Source organism: Dipodomys ordii, unplaced genomic scaffold (genome assembly GCF_000151885.1).
Source record: "Dipodomys ordii isolate 6190 unplaced genomic scaffold, Dord_2.0 Scaffold2, whole genome shotgun sequence".
NCBI classification, from domain to species: Eukaryota; Metazoa; Chordata; class Mammalia; order Rodentia; family Heteromyidae; genus Dipodomys; species Dipodomys ordii.
The window spans coordinates 3,632,371-3,652,054 of record NW_012267218.1 but is presented as its reverse complement, the minus strand read 5'-3'; the positions used below and the strand labels follow the sequence as shown (position 1 = coordinate 3,652,054).

At 53.3% G+C, this 19,684-nt stretch overlaps 1 protein-coding gene across 1 annotated transcript in view; it reads left to right on the top strand.

The window, feature by feature from the left end:
• Positions 1-6,770, top strand: part of Dlk1 (delta-like 1 homolog (Drosophila)) — a 12,975-nt gene extending 6,205 nt beyond the window's left edge. The window contains exons 2-6 of the mRNA XM_013013078.1: positions 245-378; positions 1,140-1,203; positions 1,638-1,768; positions 4,281-4,422; positions 5,987-6,770. Coding sequence (XP_012868532.1) covers positions 245-378; positions 1,140-1,203; positions 1,638-1,768; positions 4,281-4,422; positions 5,987-6,734 — 1,219 coding nt within the window. The 3' untranslated portion in view covers positions 6,735-6,770. The remainder of the gene's footprint in view (positions 1-244; positions 379-1,139; positions 1,204-1,637; positions 1,769-4,280; positions 4,423-5,986) is intronic.
• The last annotated feature ends 12,914 nt before the right edge of the window (positions 6,771-19,684 follow it).

Genomic DNA, 19,684 nt, shown 5'->3' with positions numbered 1-19,684 from the left:
CAACTAACCCTAAGCCCCGCGCGCGCGGTGCCCGGCTCGCCCTCCCCGCCGCCCCGGCGCGTCCAGCTCGGCCGTGAGGGTGAGAGGGGGTCCCAGAGGAGGTGCCGGGGAGATGGGGGACCCCAGCCCCTTCCCGCCCCGCGGAGTGAGGCGGCGGGGACGGAGAGAAGGAAGGAGGTCTTCTGTTTAAAAAAAAAAGCTTCGGGGCGCAACTTTAGCGATGTCCCTTGCTTGCGTGTTGGAGAGCCGGTTTTGGGGGGCCCCCGAAGGGGGGCTGCCTTGGCCGTCGTAGCCCCCCTCCCCAGTTCTCCGCCGAAGTCCCCGGCCCCGCTCGGAGGGCGCAGGCCGAGCCCCCTCCGCGCGGCGCTGCGTCTCTAGGTGAGGGGCTGCGACACTCCTGTCGCCGCGGCCATCTGTCTCCGGCTGCGCGAGCCCGGCCCCCCCCCCCACTGCGCCAGTGGTTTTGAGGGGGGGGTGCTGTCTGGAAAGCCGAGGAGCTAGTTGAGTGAATGCATACAGCAGGTGACTATTAAAGTGTCAGCATCCCAACAGTGGTGGAATCTCAGCCGGTGCGGAAGGCTTGCGTCGTTCTTAATGCGGAGAGTGTAGGGTGGGGAGGGGGAAGGGGAAGAGTCGACCAGGTTTTATCCGAAAATAAAATAATCCAATCCAATCCCTTTACCTGGGAAGCGGCCCTCGAACCTGTCCCAGCTTTCCCCCAGAACGGACACCTCTCGAAAAACAGGTCCCTTTTTCAAAGCTCACTTTGCCAGAATGAGGGTTTAGGCAAATGTCTAGTGGTCAAAAGGTTTCCTTTTACTGTTCCATATCCCAGCTCTTAGGGGGGTACTCACGGTGTCATGTTTTCCCGGGTGGGGGGCAAGGGAGGGGTGCCTGCGTCTGTTTTGCTTTCAGGGTGAGTGCACTGTGGTCACCCCTTGGCTGGGAACATGGCAGGGTGTTCTTATCATTCACAGATCAGACCTCCTTACTGTGTGCCAGGCTAGCAGCACCCCAGAGGGTCCTTGCTAACCCCCCCAAAGGGGGTAAGCGGGCTGCTGGGAGAAGAGAGGGGATCAGGCTCATGTCCCCCACACCCCAGCCTTGTGGGGTGAATTGTCACCTTTCTCATGTCCCAGGAACTGAATGCATCCCATCCTGCGACCCCATAAATGGATTCTGCAAGGGGGACAAGAACTGCAGGTAATTGCAGCTGGTGGGGTCCAAGGAAGAATCCTGAGGAGTCATGGCGTGGGGGGGGGGGTGAGGAGATGGGAGCTTGGTAATAAAACTGCGTCACAGCTTCTTTGCTCCTGCAGAAAACTGGTGGGGTGGGGGGGAGAGCGAGAGGGAGAAGGAAGCGGGGGCGGACGAGGTGGGGGCCAGGAGAGCTGGAGCAGGAAGAGACCACTGCGGGCCACTGCGGCAAAACGCAGTCCTCGGGACTCCTGGGACCCTCGTGTGTCTGGGCCTCAGCACCTTCCCTCTCCAGGGTTTGCATTCAGGTGATGGATGCTGTGAGACCCCCTAGGCCGCCTCTGTGTGGGCTTCCCCTTCACGGGTCTTCTCCCCGGCCCCCAGTGGACCCCCGCCCCTGCTCTCTCATGCGGTCCTGTCTTTCCCGCGCCCTCCCGCAGGTGTGAGCCTGGCTGGCAGGGCCCCATGTGTGACCAGTGTGTGACCTCTCTCGGCTGTGTGAACGGATTCTGCGACAAGCCCTGGCAGTGTCTTTGCAAGCCTGGCTGGGATGGCAAACTCTGCGATATAGGTGGGCACCCGCCTTTGCCCACCCTTGGCCGGGTCCCCTGGCCTCCCAGGGAGGTCAGGCTGCCCCCCCTTCCCTTCCCTCCCCTCCTCTTCAGGTGGGCCTCCTCCCAGCATGAGTAGGGCGCTTTGTTTGTAGGTACCCATTCTGTGCCCCCCAGCACCTCTCCAAAGGTAGGGACTTTGCTTTCTTCACCTCTAGCACCCGCAGAAGGGGGTCTGAGGAGCTGCCTGTTGAATAAAGAGTCACAAAACAACCCCCCCCCATACACAACTAAGCCCCTGGACCCCAGACTGCAGGCAGCCCACGTAGGTCTGTGAAGTGCAGAGATGGGCAAGCACCCGCCTCAGCTCAGGGCTTAGGCATCAAGAAACAAAATCAGGAGAGGGTGCTAGGGCATTCTCAGGGTAGGGAAGCAGAAATGGAGGGAAGACCCACAGGATTGGAGGCCAGATAGGATGGGAACTGGGGAAGGAAAGGCTGAAAGAGGTGAAAGTACAGATTAGAGTCCTCTGTTTCCATTCATTCATTTAGGCCATCTTTGTCATTTAATTTCACACACACACACACACACCAGTCACAGAGCTGCCTGTCTTTGCTGCAGTTTTCAAACTGCAAAATGGACCTTGTAGTCTTTCCTCACTCACTAAAACCCATCCCAAAGTCCAAGCAAACTGAAATTCTAGAAAAATCTCCCAGCAACAGCACAGACAATTATTCCTGGGCTTCCTTTCTCCCAACCATAGCAGACTGTGGGGGTACAAATTGGGAAACTGAGGGTCAGAGCAACAAAAGGACCTCTGCTCAAATTGTCTCTGCGCCATACCTCCCCCTCCCATATGATGCAAGGTTTTACCTGCAGCTGACTCACGCTCAGCCCCTCAGCCCACAGCAGCAGCAGCAGCAGCTGCTTTGAACGGCTTGGGTATTCAGGGGGTTAAGAAAAACCTCTATTAGGGATCAGGGTTAGACTTTTAGCTTAGAGCTTACCCTCCCTGGTGTATGAACACGGAGCCCCATGCCTGGAGCTTTCAGGACCCTCTCTCTTTGGGTCCTGGGTTAGATCCCCTCCACACCAGGCAGCCTGGACAGGCTGGGGTCCCCGGGAGGGAGGGAGGGAGGGATTAGCCACTGGGTATTTGCCAGCCCTTTCTCCTTTTGCCTGCTGTGGCCACAGCTGCAGTCTCTGAGGAGACCCAGCCCCAGTCTCTCGTTAGAGCTGAGCCCTGCCCGGCTTTAGGGGTCCTCCCGGTTAGTACTTAGACTTGGCATTTCAGGGTGAGGAGAGGTTGAGGTTTGTGTGTGTGTGTGTTGTGTGTATGTGTGTTGGGGGGGTGATTTCTAGCTCTTATATCTTAAATGGAAGCTTCTGAGTGACAAACGAGCTAGGGGCAGAAAATTAGGAGCTGGCTGTGGAGCCTCCCTGTGCTAAAGCAGTGCATGCTCTATCCGGGAAAGATAAATCCTCCTTTTTATGTTCCCGCCACCATGCCGGTTTCCCAGGGAGAGTCCATCAACATGGCGTTCAGCCTTTTTCTGGTTGATGTATTGCGGTCTTCACCAGGGCGCGGGTCTCTTTGAAAAGGGGGGAAAAAGAAAAGAAAATCTACACACGTGTGGTATGAGCGCAGGAGAGCCCAGGCCTGCCTGGACTTCCGTCCTGCTGCCAGGCCCACTTAACTGACAGAAAACCCTAGGGGGTCAGCCAGAGAGAGAGAGAGTGTGTGAGAGAGAGCAAGCCCTTCCTTTTGTATGGAGGGAGACTGAGGCACGGGGTGGGCAGGCGCTGAACTCCGCAGCCCTGCGGCAGTGGGCAGGGGCCGCTGGGGAAGGAGCCTTTCAGGCCCTGCTCAGAGCTGGGGTCTCTACCTCAGCGAACCCTCACCCCAGACATCTTTGTTCAGCTCCGCCCTGCCTTCCTGAGCCTGAATAATGAAGTGAGCTTGACACCGGGTGTTAAGAGACAGTACAAATGTACCAGCATCCAATAAATAGCTCTAATTTTGCTGCCTTGAGAAGATGCAGCCTTTTGACCTCAGACCCCTTTAGTTGGGAACCTGAAGCAGTGGGGGTGGGGAGGGAGTTGGAGGTGGGGAGAGGTCAGCTTTCTTGTTCCTCTGCTGGGGTCTTTGATGGCATAGTATGAAGGGCTGGTGGTGGTGAAGACGTGAAGACTCCTTCCCTAATCATAGGAAGCTGGGCCTGGTGGGAGAGGGCAGGGAGGGGGGAGCCCAGCTCAGGGACACCATCTTGGTGAGGGGCAGGACAAGAAGAGGGTGCAGCTAGCAGTCTGCTGAATAGCAGTAGCCGTAGCTCCTTTCCACACAGCAAGCCACTTTAGTTTTCCAGCCTTTAATGTATTCATTTCCTAGGTAGGGTTTTTTTTTGGGGGGGAGGGGGTCGGGAGCAGTCATTATGTCCTCTCACTAGAAACTCCGAGAGCAGAGCCATTTGGCAGCTCCCTCGGGGTCCCGACGCACCTCACTGGGGGCCTCTGATTTTCTCTGTCCCCCAGATATCCGGCCTTGCATCTCCACCCCCTGCGCCAACAACGGGACCTGCGTGAACCTAGACAATGGCCAGTACGAATGCTCCTGCGCCCCAGGGTACTCGGGCACCGACTGCCAGAAGAAGGACGGGCCGTGTGTGATCAATGGGTAAACACTGCCTTCCTCACTCTGCTCGGCCCAGGGAAGGCTGTTGCCTCTTTCAGGCTGTTTTCGAGGCCATTTCTCACCCCTAAAAGCCTCTTTCAGACCGACTCTATTGGACCTATGTGCCCGTAAAGAAGTGAGGCCCTCCCTGGCCCCTCCCCCGCAGCCCCCTTCAGGGGACCCCTCTGATGGGACAGTTAAGGAGAAAGGTGCCATTTCCATAAATCCCCCCCCCCAGGCAATTTCATATCCCCTGGTGTTCCCAAGTCCCGCGGGCTCTGAGCGGCATCTTGTCCTCAGGTAAAGGAAGGAATAAGAGGTCAGAGTTCAGCAGGGCCAAGGTGTTTGCAAAACCCACTTACTTACTGCAGGGGTGATGTTGGGGTTCCGAACCTGAGGTGTGGGGAGGCATGGGGGGGTCTCTGAAGGAGACCATCCCCTAAGCCTCGTTCACACACACACACCAGTAGCTCTCACACTTAGATTGGGCAGGGGGTGGGGGCAGAGAGCCTGAGGCAGAGTCTACATTCAAGATCTTAAAGGAAGATACCCAGTCCCCAACCAGCAGCTGAGGAGGGAGGGGGGTGTCCTCAAATAGAACCCAGGAAGGTGCCTAACCGGCAGCTAGATCAGAGGGTGGTGTCTAAAGGTCTGTATTCGTCAGGGGGTCAGCTGAGAGGATGATCACTGAACACCCACCCCCATTGCTGTGTATACCGAGGAAAAAACAAAACAAAACAAAGCCAGACTTGAGCCTATCTTACTCTTCTGTCTAAGAGACTTGAACCAGTGGGTCACAATAGAGCCCTGGGGGACTTTGAAAGGCCCAGAGCCCAGCTGTTCCGCGTCCTAGGCCCCCGACCAGCCACACTGGCTTCTTGTGTTTAGGGCTCTTTCTTCCTTTGGAGTTTTGGCATTTACCACATGACAGAGAGCTTGCGTCTTTGAAAGCACTTCCATTAACTGCTGTGTGCTCTGCTTTGAGCACACAGCTTGGGTTTGCTAGCTGCCCGCGGGTGGATGGGCCTCAGTGAAACAGCCCACTGCAGACAGATAGACACAGACAGACAGACAGACACTGTGCTCCAGCCTCCCTCCCTCAGCCCCCACCTTCCCTGGGGAGGGGGAGGATTTGAGCCATGCCCCTTCTAGCTCGGTTATGCCAGCAACCCAGGGACTTGAGCCTGGGGGGGGTCTCCTTCCAAACTTGGGCTGTCACTGGTGATTCCTCTCCCAGCCTCAGTTTCCCCATCTGTCTGGTGATTGACCATCAGCCCTCTGGCTGGAGAAATGAAGTGAGGGGCGAGGGAGCATGTGGGTCTCCTGGGGTGTGGGGGGATGGGGTGTCAGGTCTACTCCAGGCTGGCCTCGTGATGGGGGTGGTGGGTACCCCATCCTTGGACCATGGTGAGCCTCCTTCTCGGAGGCCCATCCTGGGCATGTGACCCCGGCTGGCCCTTCCTCCTTCTCTCTGGAGGAGCCAGGCCTCCCCTCTCCCTGTGCCTCTGTCCTAGCCCAGACGCCCAGAGGGCCCTTTCCCTCCCCCCGCTCCCGCCCTGTGTTCCAGCTCCCCGTGCCAGCATGGAGGTACCTGCGTGGACGATGAGGGCCGGGCCTCCCATGCCTCCTGCCTGTGCCCCCCTGGCTTCTCGGGCAACTTCTGCGAGATCGTGGCCAACAGCTGCACCCCCAACCCGTGCGAGAATGCCGGCGTCTGCACCGACATCGGGGGCGACTTCCGCTGCCGCTGCCCCGCCGGCTTCATCGACAAGACCTGCAGCCGCCCGGTCACCACCTGCGCCAGCAACCCCTGCCAGAACGGGGGCACCTGCCTGCAGCATGCCCAGGTGAGCTACGAGTGCTTGTGCAAGCCCCCGTTCACGGGCCCCACCTGCGCCAAGAAGCGGGCGGCCACCCCCGCGCAGGTCACCCACCTGCCCAGCGGCTACGGGCTCACCTACCGCCTGACCCCCGGGGTGCACGAGCTGCCTGTGCAGCAGCCTGAGCACCGCGTCCTCAAGGTGTCCATGAAAGAGCTCAGCAAGAGCAGCCCGCCCCTCACCGAGGGCCAGGCCATCTGCTTCACCATCCTGGGCGTGCTCACCAGCCTGGTGGTGCTGGGCACCGTGGGCATCGTGTTCCTCAACAAGTGCGAGGCCTGGGTGGCCAACCTGCGCTACAACCACATGCTGCGCCAGAAGAAGAGCCTGCTGCTGCAGTACAGCGGTGGGGAGGAGCTGGCCGTCAACATCATCTTCCCCGAGAAGGTGGATGCCAGCACCTTCCACAAGGAGGCCGGCGAGGAGGAGATCTAAGCAGCACCTCCCTCCCCTTACCTGCAGGCCCCTCCTCCCCCTCCCCTCCCCCTCCCCCCGGGGTTCTGCAGAAGCTCCCTTAGATGCGGTCTGTGCTCAGCTTTGTGGTGGCGTTTGTGTCAAACCTGGTGAACCTGCTGCGCTTCTTCTCTACTGTCATCGTGTGGCCGTGTGACACGCTAATGCCAAGTGAATCCTCCTTTCTCCCTCTTAATGCATGATTACAAATAATGATGAGAATAATAAGAATTTCAATCCTTACACGAGTTAAGAGAAATAAGTATGTTATTCTAAACTCTAAATAGCAAAATATCAAAAAAGACCAAAAAAAAACATGGTAACGGAACCAGGGCTGGGTGCCCCGACGCCCTCTCCCCAGGGGGTCTCGGCCACCCGGGTCCTTGTGGAACCATACGAGTCTTGTGCATGACCACCCACTGTGAAAAGAAGCTAAAAAAAATCTCTTTCGTTCGTTAAGTCTCATGTGCCACATCCAACTCGCACTCACATCCGGCCTCACACCGCAACCGCCCTTAGATCTTTCTGATTGCTTTGTGACTTCGCAGAGTGCAGTGGCTGTAGGACAAGCAGAGAGAGAGAGGAGAGAGAGAGGAGAGAGAGAGGAGGGAGAGGAGAGAGAGAGAGAGCACCGAGTCCTGGGTTGGCAGCTGAGGGGGGGGAGGGGAGGAGAGGGGTTCAGGACCCCATCCCAGCCCCACTCAGCGAGTTGCCCACCCCAATCCCAGGCCCATCTCCTCCCCCACCCCTCCTTCTCTAGGAGGGGTTGGAACACCCACCCACCACCAAAATCCTCTCTGGCTGGAAACCTCAGAACGAGGAACGAGGGGGAATATTCCGAACACTTCCGACCCTAAGAATAAGGATCTGATGGAGACTCAGTCTCATCCTAGGATCCTGATGGTCTTGGCCTATCCTGGAGGCACACTTGACATGGCACCGATTCCCAATGCATTCCTCAGAGGGGGCGCCTCCTGGCTGCCTCCCATTTGAGGGGGAAAGAACCAACAACCTGGCCCCTTGGAGTCATAACTCTGTGCCATCTGGAGTTGCCACTCAGGCAGCCAGGCCCCTCACCCCAACCTTACCTCTGAACCTCCACACTTAATGCCTGCCTTCCTCCCTTCTAGAGTAGAGAGGCCCCTGGAGTCTTGAACCTTGAACCGCAAGTGCCCCCCCTGGCAGAATCTGAGTTCGCAGCACCAACCCTCACCCAGGTTTTCACGGAGTTTTAGTGGAAATGGTGGCTTGTGAGCAGCGTCCGGTCTGGACGCTGACTTTTGTGTTGCTCAGTGAATAACCCTCAGATCCCAGAACACCTAGCCAGCTTCGAAATTAGGAATTTGACTTTTGGTTTCTTTCTTGTGGGTGTCTTTATTATTTTTTTCCCGTGTTTTAGAGAGAGCATCTATTTTTTTTGCAGAAAAAAAAAACTAGAAAGCAATGGGACGGAGCTCTGTGTAGCTGCCTGGTGCCGTAGCTCGGCGGCCGCTACACAGCCCTTTGGGTACCAGTTGAGACTATTTTGCTTCTTAAATTATTTAGAGAAGAATTTATACTCTTAGCTCTATTAAGTAGGATGTGCCGTGTTTACCTGCCTTCATTGCCTTCCTCATCCGCGTCATGTGCATCACAGCCACCCATCCATCATGTGCGCCACCGCCATACACATCAACCCCATCACGGCCCCAGCCCGGACTCCTCCTCCCCCTGACTGCCCGCCCAGCCTGCCCGCCCAGCACCCTCCCAGCCTGCCTGCCCAGCACCCCCAAGTGCCCCGTCCGGCCCTCCCTCAACCCAAGCGTTGAGCCCCAGTCCTTCCTAAGCCCTCAGCCCAAGCCCCTCCCTCCTCTGGTCACCCCAAGTTCCTGATCACTGGCAGTGTGCCAAGCTCCACCTCACCACTGTTGGTCCCCCCAGGCTCCTCCCAGCCGCACCCTGAGGTTCCCCTTCTGCCCCATCCTCTACCTCTCCACCACCAAGCCCCTCCCCCTCAAACTCCCCCTCCCCTGCCCCTCTGGGGCCCGCCTCTCCCTCCCTCCCCCCAGGTCCCCTTGCTCCCCTACCCACAAGCCCTGAGAACCCTTCCCCCAGAACCTCAGCCCTCCTTTCCACGGAGCCACGTCATCCTCCCATCTCATAGTTTTGAGTTTGTTTTAAGAAATCAACAAAATTTTAAAAAAGACAAAAAAAATTCTGAATCGTTGGCATGCGCCAGGCGGCTGTTCAGTGCCCAGCCTGGCTGCTCTCCGCGTGAGACCTTAATCAAGGCGCGGACGGTTCTGTTCTGCGCCCCCCACCCCCACCCCCGCCCCTGTGCAGAGTTCCAAGATTGGACGGAACAATCTGGTTCTCCTATGTTTTATTTATTTCATTCTATGTTTTTTACCTCCACGGGGTAGAGGTACCCCGCCAGCTCCCCACCCACTCATCATCCACCCTTCACCCAATCAGGGAGCATTTCCAAGCACCTGCTCAGCGGAAGGCATGTGCAGAGACCTGTGGACCGGACGTGGGCAGTGGGGGACAGCCCGGGAGGGGTGGGGGGCATACCTCGTCTCCCTACACAGGAAGCCACGTGGTGCGGATACCATACTGTGGGACTGGAGAGTCCTGAGCAGACGCCCCCTCCGAGGGTCACCCTTTTACCTTCCCACGAGACCAACTAGCACCTGATTGAGGCCGCCCCACCCAAATTCAACAGCGTCCCCCACGCGCGTGCGCCCACCCCTGCGGTCGGAGCCACGCTGCCAGCCTCACCGAGGTCTTCACGCACGCAGAAATGGTCCATTCCATACTCTATGGTGAAACCAGATCTGCTGAGAGTGTTGGGATTCTGACTGCCCATCCACACCTCGTGTGTTTGGTGTAGTGTGTAGTTTACGCAACAAAACGGAGAAGCTCAAAGATAGCGGTTTGAGACATGTTCATTAATTCGGTCCCAAATTCGGAGAACAGGAGGAGGAGGAGTGATAATTCTGTGACCAAAATGTTTAAAAAAATGAAGTGTCCATGGCGCTCTTTTTAGCTTTTCCGTTTACCACAAGCCCAGACATGCAAAATACCTTGTTCCTTGAGAATAAACGACAAGGGCTGATTTATATCTGTCTCTTTGGTTTTTTGTGTGTGCGTCTGCGACGAAGCTGGGTCCCCTTGGGTGACGGCCATACCCACAGGCCGGGGTGGGGGTTCAGGGGCTCATACTTTGAGGGGCCCTGCTTTGGCCAGGGTGGGAGGTGGGGTGGGGGCGCAAAGCCAAGGGCTTCAGCCCTTCACACCCATGCTCTGGGAACTTGGAATCTGGAACTTTCCAGCCCTTCAGATTCTGAGGGACCTCCCCTCTGTCTCCCTCCTCAGTATGGAGGTCTGTGGGTGCTGGGTACGGTGGGATATGGGGGTGGGGGACAAGGAGACCCACACAGGAGGCCTGGAGCCCGAAGCAGGACCAGCTGGAGGGGAAGGCTCAGAACCCCAAGAACCCAAGAACTCCATCTGGGGCTTCCCTGGTTAATGGAGGGCGGTTGCTATGCCAAGGGGAGAGAAGGATTGTGGGATACCGAGCTCAGGGAGTTTAACGTTCACATGGGTGGTGTGGGGTCCCCATTCACACTCCTAACCGGGTCCCTTGCTTCTCTTCCAGTCCCAGGACCCCAAGGGGCCCATGCCTGTGGTCCTTCCAGCATGCCCACCCCTCTAGGTTCCACAAGGCGCCCTACACCAAGGACCAAGGGCTGTGTGGCCACTGCTGGTCTAAGGGTCAGCCTGGCTCTGGGCCTATCCTCACCTCCTCCATCCTCACCTCCTCCATGGCTTGGATTCTCCTTGGTCAGGCCGCTGCCACTCTACTCCCCCCCCCGCCCCCCCACCCCCAGCTGCCCAGGCCCCAGACCTGCTGTCCCAGACTCCTCCTACTCCACAGCCCACTATGGAGGCCACACTCCTGTCTCCCCCCACTCCCTACAACCTCAGCCCTGTGCCTGGGGCTCTTCCCTCTGTGGCTGTCCGTGGACTTCCTCCACAGACAGAGCAGAACTCCGGGGGGGAGAGGGGGGAAAGAGGGAGACACAGAGCTTCTGCTGCTCTGCAAGCAAGGAACACGGCGGGAAAATATGACCCCCCAAATTCCTCAGCGCAGCCAGCAGGGGTAAAGCAATGCCCCGCCCCACCCAGCCCAGCCCGGCTGGCCTGGGGCTTCACACCATCCCAAGTTTAAAAGCTAGGGGCGCTGGCCCAGCCTGGACGAAGACCAGGAGACATGGCTGAGCGCACCTGATCAAAAACAATAGCAACCAACACAAAGCACACTTGGTGCCCCCGACCTGCCCCCCAGAGGAGAGAGACAAAAACCTCCACTGACATCGCCACACAGCTCACCCTGTCCGCCTGCAAAAGGCTTCGTGATCAAGTAGAGTACTTTCTGGAGAAGCAGGTTGAATTTGGCATTCATACACGAATTCAAAGACAGTGGATAGATGTTGGAGAGGTCAGGAACAGGGAGGCAGCATGGGTGGGCTTTGCTTTGTGACAGGCCCAGGTGTTAGAGTCTCTGTGCCCTGAGCCCTGCGTGGGCTCCTGAGGGAGGCGCCTGGGAAGGTGGGCCAGGTGGGGTGAGAGGCCTGCAGGTCACTGAGCGTAGGCCCTGGAGGGGATGTGGGCCTCCCCCGTCTCCTCTTCTCTCTTTTGTAGTAGTCTGGCTCTGCCTTGCAGTCCTTCCTCCACGGGCCACCACCTCGGGTCTCCAGCAGCAAGGCCAGCTGCCGCAGCGAACCCACATGCTTCCTTCAGGAACGAGCTCGGGGATGTGTTCCAATGACATAGAGCTGACATCCGGGAAGGGACACTCAGCAGCCTCTGGACAGGTGGAGGGAAGGTTCCAGAAGCACAGCTGTAAAGGCAGGAGTGGGGGGTGGGGCACCCATCTAGGACAGGGAATAAGGAAAACACGGGCTCAGTGGGGTGTGGTCTTGGTGCTCACGAGCCAGTCTGGTCCCTCATGATGAACTGGAATTTGAGACCCCCCAGTTGTGCAACCCACGGGACCCCACAGACTGGGGGTGCTGGCAGGTCACACTATGGATGATGCATGGTGGATCTTGATTTTCTTTTCTGTTGATCATGGGGCTTGAACTCAGGGCCTGGGTGCTGTCCCTGAGTGTTTGTGCTCAAGGCTAGTGCTCTACTATTCTACTTCTGGTCTTTTGGTGGTTGACTGGAGATGAGAGTCTCGTGGATTTCCTACCCAGCCTGGCTTTGGACCCCTAACTCCAGATCTTAGCCTCCTCAGTAGCTAAAATCACAGGCAAGAGCCACCAGAACCCAGATCTTTTCCTTTTCCTTTTTTTTTAAAACTTGCATAAATTGCATTAAGCACAGCTAGTTTTGTCATGACATGTCCACAGATGTGTGCAGGATATTTTAAACATATTACCTCTCAGCTACCTTTCCTTATCTCTCTCCTCCTGTCCTCTTTTTCCTTCCTTTCCCACCTCCCCAGGGGGCCCCTTTCTACCTTAATTGCCTTGGTGTTTTGTTTTGTTATTGTTTCCCCTTAGCTTCTACAAATGAGAGAAAATAAGTGATACTTGTCTTTGTGTACCACAAAGACACTTATTTTCCTTAATAGGATGATCTGCAATGCCATCCATTTTCCAGCAAATGATATAATTTCATTCTTCATTATGGCCGAAAAATACTGCATTGTATTTACCCACCACATTTTCTTTATCCATTCATCTGTTGGTAGGCACTAGGCTGATTCTGTAATTAGGCCATTGTGACTAGCGCTGCGATAAACACGGGTAAACAAATATCTTTATGCAGGAAGCAGACTTTGATCCTTTTGGGTGTCTTCCAAGAAGAATGATACAGCAAAGCCATGTGGTAGTTCGATTTTTAAACTTTTTGAGGAACCTCCGTACTGATTTCCATAGTATCTGTATTAATTTGCCTTCCCACCAACAGACTGTAAAAGTTCCTTTTCCCCTACAACCTTACCAGAGTTTATCATCATTTGTAGTCTTGTTTTCTTATAGGGCGAGGTAGAAACTCAATGATAATGAACATTTTTTTTCCCATGGATGTATAGGTTATTGTTACTTCCTCACTTGAAAAGTGTCGGTTCAGTTTTATTTGTCGGTTTGTTGGAGTTATTTGTCTTTTGGTTATTTAACTTTTTCGAGTTCTTTATATATTGTGCATATGTGTCCCTGTTAGATGGGTGTTCTGGGAAGGATTTTCTCCTTTTCTGTACTCTTTCTTCACTTGTAGGCTGTTTCTGTTGATAGAGGAGAGCTTTATAATTTGTGGCTATGCTAAGGCCTTACTTTCAGCCTTGGAGAGACCTGGCAGACCCTGCCGCACTGTCCCTTCAGTCAGCTGAGTCCTTGATATTTGTTCCCTCCTGAGCAGAGGAGCAGATGAAATTGGTCATTGACGCTAACATTCTAGAGCCTCTAGCCAAAGTGAGAAGACAAGAAAAAGCAACCCAGAGGCATGACTCAAATATCCATTATGATCATTAATCAAATAAAGCCACAAGAAAATGGCCAGGAGAAAGAACACAATAAATCAAATAGAACTCACTTCTTGCACACAAAAACATTAGCCCTAGGGGCTGGGAAGGTGGCTCAGTGGTAGAGCACTTGCCTTGCATGCATGAGGCCCTGGGTTCGATTCCCCAGCACCACATAAGCAAAAAGAAAAATCCGGAAGTGGTGCTATGGCTCAAGTGGTAGAGCGCTAGCCTTGAGCTGAAGAGCTGAGGGACAGCGCTCAGGCCCAGAGTTCAGGCCCCATGACTGGACGCCCCCCAAAATTAAAAAACAACAACAACAACAAAACATCAGCACTAAAACCAGCCCACTGAAAACAGAGTGATTAAGAATCATATTATAGCTGGGAGATGGTGGCTCACGCCTAAGATCCCAGTTATTCAGGAGGCTGAGATCTGAGAATCATGGTTCAAAGCCAGCCTTGGAAGGAAAGTCTGTGAGACTCTTATCTCCAATTAACCCCTAGAAAACCAGAAGTGGTGCTATATATAGCTCCAAGTGATAGAGCGCTAACCTTGAGCACAAAAGCTCAGGGACAGCACCCAGGCCCTGAGTTAAAGCCCCAGGACTGACACCCAAAAAATAAAACAAACAAAAAAATCATATTATAGAGCTCTAAATTATCCCCACATTAATTTAGATGTCCAGTGCTATCTACTTGCATTAGATCACTTGCTAAGAGGATTCTAATGTTTATCTGAGAAAATGTGAGAACTTTGGGCAGAAAAGCCCAGAAAGAGCTCAAGGCCTTGAGTTCAAGCCCCAGTACTGGCACACAAAGGCACACACAGTGTGCCTATCTGAGCCTCTCAGCCAAGGATAGCTGCTTTCCCTAGGAGACATTTGGCTGTCAGTGACATTCTTTATTGTCAAAACTAGAGGGGTACCACTGGCTCATACTGAATAGAACTTGCCTAGTAAACACTAGATCCCAAGTTCAAACTCCAATACTGCCTCACAAAACCTAAACAGAACATACATACGTATGAATGCAAGTCCACATGCACACGTGGTCACCAAGGGCCAGCATATGGAATCAGTAGCTAGGTGTCCAACAACCAGTGAATGGATAGAGAAAATGTGACAGATAGATAGATAGAGATACAGAGATGGAATATTATTTGGGCAGAAAAAAAGATAGAATTTTGCTGTTTGCAAACAAGTGAATAGAACTGGAGATTGTTGTGTGGAGCAAGATAAGCCAAGCTCAAAAAGACAAATATTCTGTTTTCTCCTATATACGCAAATGTGTACTTAAAACTAACAAGCATATACTACGATTCTAAAAGGGGGATTATTTAGATAGAAAAATAGTATTAGACGTAAAGGGAGGAAGGAGAAGGTGATTGGGGTGAGTATGATCGAGGCACATTATATATATAGTATATACATATATTCTATATATTACATATGTATATACTACACTGTGAATATTATATATATATATGAGCATAGTATGAGATCCACTAGACTATGTTGAGAATGAGAGAGGGAGTGGGGACTAACAAGGGGAATTGGATGGAAGCACAGTTTGTATTTGGGTGGGAACAGCACTGTGAAACCCCACTGTACAATTAATACGCACCAATAAGAAGCACAAAAGAAGAGCCGGGCGCCAGTGGCTCCTGCTGTCACCCTAGCCACAGGGGAGGCTGAGATTGGAAGGGTCATGGGTCAAGGTCAGCCTGTACAGACACATGAGATCCCTTTTCAACCAATGGCGGGGGAGAGGTGGTACAGGCCTGCTGTCCAACTTGTGTGGAAGTCGAAATTGGGAGGATCACGGTTCCATGATGCAGGACGGAAAAGCTCACAAGACTCCATCTCTGCAGAAAGAAGCTGGGTGTGGTGGCACACGCCTGCCATCCCAGCTATGACACAAAACCTAAAATGGCCGACTGCTACCCAGGAGAGCACCAGGCAGGAAGCGAGACCCTAATCTCAACAGTAACCGGCGCAAGCCGGACACTGGTAACTCATGCTTGAAGTCCCCTCTGTTCTGCAGGATCGCCATGGAGGCCACCAGCCTGGGGAGAAAAGTTTGCTAGACCCCCATCTCCAAAATAAACCATCAAAGAGCGGGTTTGGAGGTGTGGCTGAAGCAGTAAAACACCAGCCCAGCAAGTGCAAGGCTCTGAGTTAAAACCCAGTACTGCTCCAAAAAGATCAAAATAAAGAAAGAATTATCCGGCCCCCGATGCCAGCGATGCCCGGGTTGTGAGATGTCAGAGCAGGGTGACGGCAGGCCAGGGGCTGCTGAGCACACTCAGGCACAGTTGTGCCAGGGGTGGTTGTGTAAGTGTGCTCGCAGCCTGGGAGGCGGATGCCTGTGTCTTCCAGCGCTGCGGGTGGGAAAATTGGGGGTCAGAGAAGGGAGAGCCCACACTGGAGGCCATGGGGCTAGAGTGTGGGAGTGGTAATGGTAAGATCAAATCCCACTTGCACCTATAGCCACTCCCTGCCACTCATAAAGTGTGGGAAGCGGGCAGCGGCGGGGCTCAGAGCTAGAGCATCTGACTGCCCGACACGTACAGGGCTCTGCACTTTATCCTCACAATGCATGCAAACAGAAGCAACTCATTCTCCATTTCCTTGGTGCCCAAGCCACAGGTCCTCCAGCAGATCACCGAGGTCAGAGGGGGGGGGAACACTAGCCCACCTCAATGCAAGTCCACCACGGTGGAGCTTCTGTATCACCTGCCCCATCCACCCCACACCTGGGGAGCTGAGCATGGCAGTTTCTGTGCCTGGCCTGGGGACCTGCTTCAAGAGTCAAGATGCTAGCCTGGAGCTGGTGGCTCACACCTGTAATCCAGCCTGGGCAGGAAAGTCTGTGAGACACTTATCTCCAATAAATCCTTCCTTGCTTCCTTGCTTGCTTGCTTGCTTGCTTCCTTCCTTCCTTCCTTCTTTCTGTCAGTTGTGGGGCTTGAACTCTGGGCTTGGGCACAGTCCCTCAGCTCTTCAGCTCAAGGCAAGCACTCTACCGCTTGAGCTACAGTGCAACTTCTGGTTTTCTGGTGGTTTATTGGAGATAAGAGTCTCACAGACTTTTCTGCCCACACTGGATTACAGGCGTGAGCCACTAGCACCTAGCTTGCTCACTCTTTCTTTCTTTCCTTTCTTTCTTTCTTTCCTTTCTTTCTTCCTTCCTTCCTTGCTTTCTTTTTTTCTTTCTTTCTTCCTTTCTCCCTTTCTTCCTTCTTTTCTGGAAGATTATGTTATGTTTTATTATGTTTATGTATTTTTATTTATTTATAATCATTTTATTATTTTTTCTCATTTTATTATGTTATATTTTATATTAGCACAATTTTGTGAGCTGAAAAAAATTAGATCAAACAGAATAAACAAATTAATGAATTACTGAAGTAATAACTTGAAAATAATTCTGAAAGCTAATATTACAAACCCATATCTAGAAAAAACAAAGAAACCAAAGATAAAACAATTAGCAAACAAAAGTATTTGTGAGAAATAAAAAAAATTGAGCATGAAATAGTTACACAGAGTACTTAGCAAGTATAAGACATACATTGAATGTAGTTTAGGAACAAATAAAATATGTCATAAAGAAATGTGGGGTACTACCACACACATTAAATTAAAAAGGCCTGAACAAAATGCAGAACAGCAGTGGAGGAAAAGAATAGATATGTATGTTTAACAATTGTTGAATGAATGAATGAAGGAGATTGAATTATCAACCTAATAAAATCCAAAAGTTTTTGGCAGGTATTAATACACTTACATATTCTACGCATTTATTAAATAAATTTGACAATTAGTACTTATAGCATATTTATTATTTATAATTCAAATATTTGTGGCACCATTCTTTTAATTTTTTTTGTTATTATAAAGGCACCTCTTTTTTCCTTCCTTGATTCATCTCTGTCTTCCTCCTTTCCTTCCTTCCCCTTCTTCCTTCCTCCCTCCCTCCCTCCCTCCTTTCCTTCCTTCCTTTCCTTCTTTCCTTCCTTCCTTTCCTTCCTTCCTTCCTTCCTTCCTTCCTTCCTTCCTTTCCTTCTTTCCTTCCTTCCTTTCCTTCCTTCCTTCCTTCCTTCCTTTCCTTCCTTCCTTTCCTTCCTTCCTTCCTTCCTTTCCTTCCTTCCTTCCTTCCTTCCTTCCTTCCTTCCTTCCTTCCTTCCTTCCTTCCTTTCTTCCTCCCTTCCTTCCTTCCTTCCTTCCTCCCTTCCTCAATTCCACCCTTCTTCTTTTTTTGTGCTGCTACAGGACCTTGGATTCAGAGCATGAGTGCTGTTCCTGAGCCTTTTTGCTCCAGGATGGGGTTCTGCCTTTTGAGTCACAGTTCTTATTTTTGTCTTTTTGGTAGTTAATTGGAGATAAGCACCCATGGACTTTGCTGTGGCCTGGCTTTGGAACCTTCCCACCCTCAGATCTCAGCGGCTTGGTAGCGAGGATTACAGGTGTGAGCCATGACTCCTCACTCAGTACTTCTTTAACTTCTCAGCCTTTTCAGTGATTGCAGGATGCTGGCTCTACATCAGCCTGAATTCCCGGAGACCCAGGGCATCCCTGCTCACTTGCAGAGCAGGGGCTTTTGCAAAATCAGGCGATCTTTTTCTTCTTCTGGGACTGGTGCCTCACTTGGCTTTCTTTTGTCTTAAGACCAGTAATCTACCAGTTGATTCACGCTCCCAATTCAGGCCTTTTGCTAGTTAGTTGGAGATAAGTGCCTAAGCATCTCTTGGCTATATCTGTCAGCCTCCTGAGTAGTTAGGATTACAGGCAGGAGCCACCAGCACCAGGCCCGATCAATGGAACTGTATTCAGTTCTGTCTCCGTGGTTAGCTTCCCAACTCTGGAATGCAGAACTGGAGCAGGGCGGGGGCCTCAACAATTGGTAGAGATCTGACAGGGACCCTTTGGCCCCTGGAGCGGGGGCTAGTATGTTAGGAAAGGCCACATACAAGCTACTACAACTGCCTCTGTGAGGCTAATACACTAAACGTAACCCTGTACTCCTCCTGGACGGGTGCTAGATTTAAGTCCCTACTGTAGGGCGTAGTTGGCCCTCCAAGGTTTCCCATGTGGGGAACTTGGGATGGCGGTGGCAGAGACTCCACCCAGGCTCCCATCCTGATGCCAATTTGTCATGTTGTAATGTAGCGGGAAGACCCTCACCAGTGAACGGATGGGACCTGGATCTGAGATGCTCAGGCTTCCAAACTGCAAGCTATACCATCCACCTCTTTTCTCTGTAAGTCACAGCCTAGGGCATTTTGTTGTAGCAGCAGATGGGTGAACTCCATCCCAGCAGCAAGGAAAGAGCTGCGACTTGTGGGAGAGCCTCATCCCGCGCACCTGCAGAGAAATCTTGGACTATGAACCATGTGGCTGGCGTTCACCCCTTGTGCACGGTGGAGCCCGTCCACGTGCCCCTCATCCTGCACACCTGCAGAGAGATCTTGGACTATGAGCCATGTGGCCAGCGTTCACCCCTTGTGCACGGTGGAGCCCGTCCACGTGCCCCTCATCCCGCACACCTGCAGAGAGATCTTGGACTATGAGCCATGTGGCCGGCGTTCACCCCTTGTGCACGGCGGAGCCCGTCCACGTGCCCCTCATCCCGCGCACCTGAAGAGAAATCTTGGACTATGAGCCATGTGGCCGGCGTTCACCCCTTGTGCATGGTGGAGCCCGTCCACGTGCCCCTCATCCCGCACATCTGCAGAGAGATCTTGGACTATGAGCCATGTGGCCGGCGTTCACCCCTTGTGCACGGTGGAGCCCGTCCACGTGCCCCTCATCCCGCACACCTGCAGAGAGATCTTGGACTATGAGCCATGTGGCTGGGCATTCACCCCTTGTGCACGGCCCGTCCAGATGCCGTTCTAGGGGTGGAGCCCCTCCACGTGCCTCTCCCGGCACTGGGCAGCTTTGGGTTGGCGAATGCATTATCAAATCTGCTTTTAGTCAAGATCATCCAAGTAAGTTGGCTTCCAAAATGCAGTGTTGGTGAAATCCTCAGCGATGTGGGGGTGAGGGGGGCGCAGTATTATCTCCAGCACTGTACCCTGATGGATGCTGCCTGTCCTCCCCTAACACAGGCCCCCCCCCGCTGGCCCACCCCCACAGTGCTTCATGGTGACCGCACCTTGTGAACGGGGCCACTGCTAACTTGCTTGCCTGCAAGAGGGCACAAAAATGCCAGCTACCTGACACCTCGGTGACATCTTTGGAGGAATCTAGAAGTTTGGGGACATTTTGAATGGTCTTTCCAAAGTGAAGGGTGAATGGCCTCCTCCGGGACCTCTTTCTCTCCTGATAAGAGGATTGCAGCTCCTGGCAATGGTGTGTTGGAGGTCAGAGGGACGCGTCCCTCTCTGGGTGTGTCCCCACCCCCTGCCCCAGCCA